A 10,247-nucleotide genomic window follows, 5' to 3' on the forward strand; every position below is an offset into this window, starting at 1 on the left:
AACATTAATGAAAGAACATTTGTGAAAGAAAAACATTTATTATGAATATAATAAAGTATAAAAACACAAATTACTAACAACGTGCTAGCTAAACAAAGATGTGTATGTGAGTGTGTGTGTCTATGTAAATCAGAGTGCTCCGAAGATGGTGGCTGGCCAAAAGGGTAGCACCTTCCTGTGTGTTCTAAAATGGTCGCTGGTCAACATTAAGAAACAGCCCTCCTCCTTTTGAAGTGGTTTTACGACAGGTAGCTGGTAAAGATTTAATAAGGTAAAGAGATATGCGTGTGTCTGTGTTGGTAGTAAGTTAGACAAATGGTGTAGAATGAAATGCAAAGAAAGACTCTGAGGAGCCTTGCAAACTAACATTACTTTCTAATAACTTATAACCAAAGTATCACAACACAAATCAAACTTATAAACACCACACAGAATCAAATAAACAGTCTTGCTTAGCCTCGTATAATTTTTAAGCCCAGTTGTGTTACCCATCCGAGGAAAAGGGGGAAAGGAAGTTGCAGTTCAGTTCACAGTTCTGTGAAGCTGTGGGGCTCAGTTGCTGGTTGAAGTTCTCCTTCAGGACATTGAGTCGCTACTAGGAGTTTGGGTGAGCTTGGATTGCGAGGGGGTTTCCTTGGTTCTGTGCTGGAAGCTGCACCTATGTGCTTCTCTCCTAGAGTTGGATACGAGCTGGAGAAATCAGGGTTCTCCCCTTTGTGATGCTGGAGGAGAGGCTGGTAGCCTTCCGTCCTCAGACGGATTGAAGAAAGAAAGAATCGGGGAAGACCTGGCCTTATATTGGCGAGGTGACCCCACAGGTCATGGGGCAGAGTGACCAATTGGAGTTGACCCTTGTGGCTTTCACAACTCTGGGTGAAGCTGTCCGGAACAAAGGACCTGCAGCATCCTGGGAAACTGAGTTCCTTGGCTTTCTAGTAGTTATCCGGAACAAAGGGAACATGTGGTTTCAGGCTTTTGACTACCCATGAAGACTGAAGAGGAGGCCTGTGGTTCCACAAAAACCATGTCCCAACAATGGAATACGAAGTTGACTAGTCAGCACATAAGCGCTTGGTCTACCCACATTATCCCGAAAGGAAAAGATGTTCTTTTTTTTATAGTATTGTTCCTTACATTGCTTAGTAATTGTGTTTTTTAACTGCATGTAAAAATTATAATATGTGTGTAATCTGTAATGCATTACCTAGTGGTGAATATGATTAAGTGATATTACTGTTGGATATATGGAGGGCTTTATTACATGTTCTGCTGTCAAAAAACTTTTGAGGACATCATTAATGCTTTGCAATGTAACAATGTTCAACAAGTGACAAGTGGACACGTCACTGAATTACCATCTGTACATTCTGGTATTTCCATATGTATATTTATGTAGCCTATTGTGCATATCTTTATCTGATTCTAAATCTGGGATTTTTCTGCAGATATGCAAATCAGGATTAGGGTTAGTCTACGCAGCTTTAGGTCACACGGTAGAGACAATTTTAAGGAGCCTTAGCCTATAGTGTTCTATGTTACAAATATTAAGTCAGTTGTACTTTTTCGATCCACAGATCAGTCTCGGGGCGAATCATGTCAAGACTGCTTTAGTGATGTAACCAGTTTCTGATGCCAAAGGGCATGCAGTGTCTTTCAGCGTAACTAATAACCATTATCCAGGTATCATTTTTAGATCTTGATAGAGTTGAGATGTTGTTAAAACGATATACAACAATCGGGTATACACAAGTGTGGTAGGACTTGGCAGTGATGTCAATGGAACATGATGCTTAATGACTGAAACTGGAACAGTGTTTTCTTTTAAAAGAGATACATAAAAATAATCTCATTTGCTATGATTTACTCCTCTGTCTGAAACGATGATGGTGATAAACTGTTATTGATGTATCATGAGCCGATTAATGTTCGTGCCTTGTAGACTTCAAAGATTTTTATATATTTAAATCACTTTAACCCAGTCCCTACTATAATACATCTGCTATCTTTGACGCATGTAAAACCTGCTGTTTGTGTCTGTTATTGCAGCTCTGTAGCCCTTTTTAAGGTTTCATTATTAACATTTACCATCAATGACAAAATATGTCAATACAATAGAAAATGCTATAATTGAATGCTTTAAATAAGTTATAATGTTCTGCATTTGCATAAATAGACTTCATAAACCAGTATATAGATACATACTGATTTATTGAATGAATCATAAACAGCTTTAGTTGCAGTCACAACTGCCCCCAAAACACTTGCTGAAACTGTGACAGCTGCCTCCAAGCAGTGTGCCAACAAATGGAAGCTGCCTCTTAACAGTGTGGCAACATAGGCAACTGCCTCTAAACAGCATGGCAACCAACGGAAGCTGCCTCTAACTAGTGTGGCTACATAGGCATCTGCCTATAAACAGTGTGGCATCAAAAGCAGCTGCCTTTACATATCAGTGGCAGTTTCTGTTGACAGCAGAAGTGCATCTACCAGCTACTCCTTCCACCATTTCAGCTTGCTCTTACATCATCAATAGATCTGTGCAAAGCAAATCAACGTTTTCTCGTTACTAAATCTGCAGTGATCCAGGAAACATGGTGAGTAGGTGAACACACTTTAAATCATGTGATCACAAATATCTGGAGTTTAGTTGGACTAAACTGTTATTGCTTAGACTTAAGGTTCAAGAAGCAGCTGCATCTTTACTACATTCATTTTTGTTAATAAAGTTTTAACTACAAAACCGTCTATTTGTGACACATGTAAGAAACCTCTGTTTGTGTCTGTTCATGCAGCTCTGTAGCCCTTTTAAAGGTCCCTTTGTTAACATTTACCATCAATGACACAATATGTCAATACAAAAGAAAATACTATAATTGAATTCTTTAAATAAGTTATAATGATCTGCATTTGCATAAATAAACTTCATAACCCAGTATACTGATTTATTGAATAAATCATATACAGCTTTAGTTGCTGTTTAGTTGCAATGACAACTCCCCCCAACAACATAAAGGCAGCTGCCTCTAAACAGCGTGGCAACAAGGGCGGCTGCCTCTAAACAGTGTGGCAACATAGGCATCTGCCTCTAAACAGTTTGGTATTAAAAGCAGCTGCCTTTACATATCATTTGCAGTGTCTGTTGACTTTGAGGCCTCAACCAGCTACCCCTACCACCATTTGAGCTTACCCTTCCTTACTGGTATAAATAAATAGGTGTGTGTAACGGCTGAATTGGTTTAGTTGCTCCAAACTCAGGACAGATTCAGTCTTGTTCACAGAAGCAAATCAACATTTTCTTGTTATTTAATCTTCAGTGGTTGAGGAAACATGGTGAGTAGGTGAACACACTTTAAATCAAGTGATCACAAATATCTGGAGTTTAGTTGGACAAATAATTGGACCCAATCTAGATAAATTCAAGACATCTTGAATCTTAACCTGTAATCTAAACCTGTAATTATAGTCATAATTAAATTGCAGAGGTCTGTAATACATGTGAAAACAGCATTTTAAAGAAGACTGTAACTTTCCGAATAAAATGCTGTAAAAGTTGAAATGTAGTTTTTGTCTTTTCATCCAATTATCAATTGAAAAAATAATCAACAGATTAATCGATTATCCATATAAGCGTTACTTGCTTTTTTATTCATGATTTCACAAGAGTTATTTTTTTTCTTCAGATCATTCAATAGCTCCAGGAACCTGCTTGAAGTGTGTTTTCCAGCTACTAAGCATTACATTACATTTCATTTAGCTGACGCTTTTATCCAAAGCGACTTACAATAACTGCATTCAACCCCAAAGCCTTTATTTTATTTCTTCCTCAGTTTTATAAATGGATAAATGCATATAGTTGGATAATATTTCTCTTCTTTCCGCAGCGTGAGTGTATCTCTGTGCACGTTGGTCAAGCCGGTGTCCAGATTGGCAATGCCTGCTGGGAACTTTACTGCCTGGAACATGGAATCCAGCCGGACGGACAGATGCCCAGCAACAAGACCATCGGAGGAGGAGATGACTCCTTCAACACCTTCTTTAGTGAGACCGGAGCTGGAAAGCACGTCCCCAGAGCTGTTTTTGTCGACCTGGAGCCCACTGTCATCGGTAAACTGTCGTGAAATTTAGAAACCGCAGTTACTCTGATTTCCTTAAATCAAACTGTTGAATCATTTCTGACTGACCCTTTCTCTTCAGATGAAGTACGCTCTGGAACCTACCGCCAGCTGTTCCACCCTGAGCAGCTGATCACTGGTAAAGAGGATGCTGCCAACAACTATGCCCGTGGACACTACACCATTGGCAAAGAGGTCATTGACCTGGTGCTGGACAGAATCCGCAAACTGGTGGGTAACTTTACATCAGGAATGAATATTTTCTTAATTATGACAAAACGTCAAACTAAATCATAAAATTGTCATTCATATTTAATCTGTCTCCCTCTCTGTCTTCAGGCTGACCAGTGTACTGGTCTTCAAGGCTTCCTGGTTTTCCACAGCTTCGGAGGTGGCACCGGCTCTGGCTTCACCTCACTGCTGATGGAGCGTCTGTCTGTTGACTACGGTAAGAAGTCCAAGCTTGAGTTCGCCATTTACCCAGCCCCCCAGGTGTCCACCGCTGTGGTGGAGCCCTACAACGCCATTCTGACCACCCACACCACCCTGGAGCACTCTGACTGTGCCTTCATGGTCGATAATGAGGCCATCTACGATATCTGCCGCAGAAACCTCGATATTGAGCATCCCTCCTACACCAACCTGAACAGGTTGATGAGTCAGATTGTGTCCTCCATCACTGCTTCCCTCCGTTTCGATGGTGCCCTCAATGTTGATCTGACCGAGTTCCAGACCAACTTGGTGCCATATCCCCGGATCCACTTCCCTATGGCCACCTACGCTCCTATCATCTCTGCTGAGAAGGCCTACCATGAGCAATTAACGGTGTCTGAGATCACAAATGCCTGCTTCGAGCCAGCCAATCAGATGGTGAAATGTGACCCTCGCCACGGTAAATACATGGCCTGCTGCCTCCTGTACCGTGGAGATGTGGTGCCCAAAGATGTCAATGCTGCCATTGGCACCATCAAGACCAAACGCACCATCCAGTTTGTGGACTGGTGCCCCACTGGTTTCAAGGTCGGCATCAACTACCAGCCGCCCACTGTGGTTCCTGGTGGAGACCTGGCCAAGGTCCAGAGGGCTGTGTGCATGCTGAGCAACACCACCGCCATCGCTGAGGCCTGGGCTCGCCTTGACCACAAGTTCGATCTGATGTACGCCAAGCGCGCCTTCGTTCACTGGTATGTGGGTGAGGGTATGGAGGAGGGAGAGTTCTCTGAGGCCAGAGAGGACATGGCAGCTCTGGAGAAAGATTACGAGGAGGTCGGAGCTGATAGTTTGGGAGAGGATGATGAGGAGGGAGGGGAGGAGTATTAAACACAGATGCATTTCTTCTATTTGCCTGAGCACTCATTCTATTCTTTAAAAAGTTTGTTTCTGACTGCAGTAATGTTTCCACTATTTTTTCATTTTATCTCTCTAGATATATATCCGAAACATTACATCGTTTATGTTGTGGAATTCTTTGTCATATCAGTACAGATTCTGCTTCAATGCCGTTAATGCTTTTAACGCAAAGGCCTATGGATGAGACCTTTGAGTACTGGTATGATGTCATCCCTTTTCAACTGTTCTGTTCTTTTCTACTTTCTGTGCTCATATGTACTGTATTTTAATACAGCAGAATGCCTAAATAAATGTTCTCTCTACTAAATGTCTAGATATATTGGTTTTCAACATAAAAACTGTTCAGGGGTTTAGTTAAACTCTATGAGCATTTTATGGGTCCATGTCATGTTAATTATTTTATTTAAGACAAATAAATCCAGTCTTCATGGTGTTGTGCAATAATAGGTAGACTTGATGTTTGCTAATTATTTATAATCATAAAATATGATTATTAAAGTAATACAATTATGTATTAAAAATAATACAATCATTAATTAAAACGATAAAGTTATCAAGAATAATGAAATTATTAATGAAAAACAGTATAATTATCAATTAAGAATAATACAATTTGTAATTATAATTTCTAAAAGACAGAGCACCCTGGTATCAGGGACCAACAATCAAATGTAAAGATCAGTCTGATTTAGATCAAGTTCAATTAGAAATCTCAATATGCTGAAACTGTGACAGCTGCCTCCAAGCAGTGTGCCAACAAATGGAAGCTGCCTCTAAACAGTGTGGCAACATAGGCAGCTGCCTCTAAACAGCAACCAATGGAAGCTGCCTCTAAACAGTGTTGCAACATAGGCAGCTGCCTCCAAACAGTGTGGCATCGTAGGCGGCTGCCTCTAACTAGTGTGGCTACATAGGCATCTGCCTATAAACAGTGTGGCATCAAAAGCAGCTGCCTTTACATATCAGTGGCATTTTCTGTTGACAGCAGAAGTGCCTCTACAAGCTACTCCTGCCACCATTTCAGCTTGCTCTTGCATCATCAATAGCTCTGTGCAACGGCAGGATTGGTTTAGTGGCTCCAAACTCAGGACAGATTCAGTCTTGTTGCCAGAAGCAAATCAACGTTTTCTCGTTATTAAATCTGCAGTGATCCAGGAAACATGGTGAGTGGGTAAACACACTTTAAATCATGTGATCACAATGGCTGGAGTTTAGTTGGACTAATCTGTTATTGCTTAGACCTGAGGTTCAAGAAGCAGCTGCAGCTTTAATTCAGTAATTTTTTGTTAATAAAGTCACTTTAACCCTGTCCTCACTACAAACCGTCTATTTGTGACACATGCAAGAAACCTCTGTTTGTGTCTGTTCATGCAGCTCTGTAGCCCTTTTTAAGGTCCCTTTGTTAACATTTACCATCAATGATGTAATATGTCAAAACAATAGAAAATACAATAATTGAATGCTTTAAATAAGTTATAATGATCTGCATTTGCATAAATAAACTTCATATACCAGTATATAGATATATACTGATTTATGGAATAAATCATATACAGCTTTGGTTGCTGTTTAGTTGCATTGACAACTGCCCCCAACAACATAGGCATCTGCCTCTAAACAGTGTGGTATCAAAAGCAGCTGCCTTTACATATCATTTGCAGTTTCTGTTGACTTTGAGGCCTCAACCAGCTACCCCTACCACCATTTGAGCTTACCCTTCCCTACTGGTATAAATAAATAGGTGTGTGTAACGGTCTGATTGGTTTAGTTGCTCCAAACTCAGGACAGATTAAGTCTTGTTGCCAGAGGCAAATCAACATTTTCTCGTTATTTAATCTTCAGTGGTTCAGGAAACATGGTGAGTAGGTGAACACACTTTAAATCAAGTGATCATAAATATCTGGAGTTTAGTCGGACTAATTATTGGACTCAATCTAGATAAATTCAAGACATCTTCAGTTTGGATTATGATGAGTCAAAAAAAAAATAGTAGTTATCTAAACCTGTAATTATGGTTATAATTAAATTGCAGAGGTCTGTAATACATGTTAAAACAGCATTGTAAAAGAAGACTGTAACTTTCCGAATAAAATGCTGGAAAAGTTGAAATGTAGTTTTTGTCTTTTCATCCGTATAAATTAATCAACTGAAAAAATATTCAATAGATTAATCGATTATCCATATAAGCATTACTTGCTATTTTATTCATGATTTTCTTCACAAAAGAGTTATTTTCTTCTTCAGATCATTCAATAGCTCCAGGAACCTGCTTGAAGCGTGTTTTACAGCTACTATGCCTTTATTGTATTTCTTCCTCAGTTTTATAATTGGATAAATGCATATAGTTGAATAATATTTCTCTTCTTTCCGCAGCGTGAGTGTATCTCTGTGCACGTTGGTCAAGCCGGTGTCCAGATTGGCAATGCCTGCTGGGAACTTTACTGCCTAGAACATGGGATCCAGCCAGACGGACAGATGCCCAGCAACAAGACCATCGGAGGAGGAGATGACTCCTTCAACACCTTCTTTAGTGAGACCGGAGCTGGAAAGCACGTCCCCAGAGCTGTTTTTGTCGACCTGGAGCCCACTGTCATCGGTAAACTGTAGTGAAATTTAGAAACTGCAGTTACTCTGATTTCCTTAAATCAAACTGTTGAATCATTTCTGACTGACCCTGTCTCTTCAGATGAAGTACGCTCTGGAACCTACCGCCAGCTGTTCCACCCTGAGCAGCTGATCACTGGTAAAGAGGATGCTGCCAACAACTACGCCCGTGGACACTACACCATTGGCAAAGAGGTCATTGACCTGGTGCTGGACAGGATCCGCAAACTGGTGGGTAACTTTTACATCAGGAATTAATCTTTTCTTAATTTTGACAAAACGTCAAACTAAATCATAACATTGTCATCCATATTGAATCTGTCTCCCTCTCCGTCTTCAGGCTGACCAGTGCACTGGGCTTCAAGGCTTCCTGGTTTTCCACAGCTTCGGAGGTGGCACCGGCTCTGGCTTCACCTCACTGCTGATGGAGCGTCTGTCTGTTGACTACGGTAAGAAGTCCAAGCTTGAGTTCGCCATTTACCCATCCCCCCAGGTGTCCACCGCTGTGGTGGAGCCCTACAACGCCATTCTGACCACCCACACCACCCTGGAGCACTCTGACTGTGCCTTCATGGTCGATAATGAGGCCATCTACGATATCTGCCGCAGAAACCTCGATATTGAGCATCCCTCCTACACCAACCTGAACAGGTTGATGAGTCAGATTGTGTCCTCCATCACTGCTTCCCTCCGTTTCGATGGTGCCCTCAATGTTGATCTGACCGAGTTCCAGACCAACTTGGTGCCATATCCCCGTATCCACTTCCCTATGGCCACCTACGCTCCTATCATCTCTGCTGAGAAGGCCTACCATGAGCAATTAACGGTGTCTGAGATCACAAATGCCTGCTTCGAGCCAGCCAATCAGATGGTGAAATGTGACCCTCGCCACGGTAAATACATGGCCTGCTGCCTCCTGTACCGTGGAGATGTGGTGCCCAAAGATGTCAATGCTGCCATCGGCACCATCAAGACCAAACGCACCATCCAGTTTGTGGACTGGTGCCCCACTGGTTTCAAGGTCGGCATCAACTACCAGCCACCCACTGTGGTTCCTGGTGGAGACCTGGCCAAGGTCCAGAGGGCTGTGTGCATGCTGAGCAACACCACCGCCATCGCTGAGGCCTGGGCTCGCCTTGACCACAAGTTCGATCTGATGTACGCCAAGCGCGCCTTCGTTCACTGGTATGTGGGTGAGGGTATGGAGGAGGGAGAGTTCTCTGAGGCCAGAGAGGACATGGCAGCTCTGGAGAAAGATTATGAGGAGGTCGGAGCTGATAGCCTGGGAGAAGATGATGAGGAGGGAGGGGAGGAGTATTAAACACAGATGCATTTCTTCTATTTGCCTGAGCACTCATTCTATTCTTTAAAAAGTGTGTTTCTGACTGCAGTAATGTTTCCACTATTTTTCATTGTATCTCTCTAGATATATATATACATTACAGTTCAAAAGTTTGGGGTCACTTAGAAATGTCCAAATTTCAATGAAGATAACATTACATTAATCAGAAATACACTCTATACATTGTTAATGTGGTACATGACTATTCTAGGTGGAAACATCTGTTTTTTAATGAAATATCTGCATAGGTGTATAGAGGCCCATTTCCAGCAACTATCACTCCAGTGTTCTAATGGTACATTCTGTTTGCTAATCGCCATAGAAGACTAATGTATGATTAGAAAACCCTTGAAAACCCTTGTGCAATTATGTTAGCACAGCTGAAACTGTTTAGCTGGTGATAGAAGCTATAAAACTGTCCCTCCTTTGAGCTAGTTGAGTATCTGGAGCATCACATTTGTGGGTTCGATTATACTCTCAAAATGGCCAGAAAAATAGAACTTTCAATTCAGGGTTCAGGATCTTGCCCAAGGACACCTCGGCATGCAGATGGGTCAGACTGGGGATCGAGCTGCCGACCTTAAGGTTGGAGGACGACTACTCTACCCCTCAGCTACTGCCGCCTTCTAGGCATAGTGGCAAAGAAAAAGCCATATCTTAGACTGGCCAATAAAAAGAAAAGATTGATATGGGCAAAAGAACACAGAAATTGGACAGAGGAAGATTGGAAAAAAGTGTTATGGACAGACAAATCACAGTTTGAGGTGTTTGGATCACACAGAAGAACAGTGTTGGGTGAAATTTCTACAGATTACCTCAACAAATTAACAGCTAGAATG

The 10,247-nt window shown here is 41.6% G+C and overlaps 2 protein-coding genes across 2 annotated transcripts; both read left to right on the forward strand.

Moving 5' to 3' along the window:
• Positions 1–3,881: 3,881 nt before the first annotated feature.
• LOC133019415 (tubulin alpha-1C chain-like) lies at positions 3,882–5,432 on the forward strand. The gene is made up of 3 exons (XM_061085897.1): positions 3,882–4,104; positions 4,195–4,343; positions 4,452–5,432. The coding sequence occupies exons 1-3, from the start codon at positions 3,984–3,986 to the stop codon at positions 5,430–5,432; spliced, it is 1,251 nt and encodes a 416-aa protein (XP_060941880.1). The 5' UTR covers positions 3,882–3,983.
• Positions 5,433–7,688: 2,256 nt separating this feature from the next.
• On the forward strand, positions 7,689–9,387 carry LOC133019414 (tubulin alpha-1C chain-like). Its single transcript, XM_061085896.1, has 4 exons — positions 7,689–7,697; positions 7,833–8,058; positions 8,149–8,297; positions 8,407–9,387. Exons 2-4 carry the CDS (start codon positions 7,938–7,940, stop codon positions 9,385–9,387), a joined length of 1,251 nt encoding a protein of 416 aa, XP_060941879.1. The 5' UTR covers positions 7,689–7,697; positions 7,833–7,937.
• The last annotated feature ends 860 nt before the right edge of the window (positions 9,388–10,247 follow it).

Source organism: Limanda limanda, chromosome 14 (assembly GCF_963576545.1).
Source record: "Limanda limanda chromosome 14, fLimLim1.1, whole genome shotgun sequence".
In the NCBI taxonomy this organism is placed as follows: Eukaryota; Metazoa; Chordata; class Actinopteri; order Pleuronectiformes; family Pleuronectidae; genus Limanda; species Limanda limanda.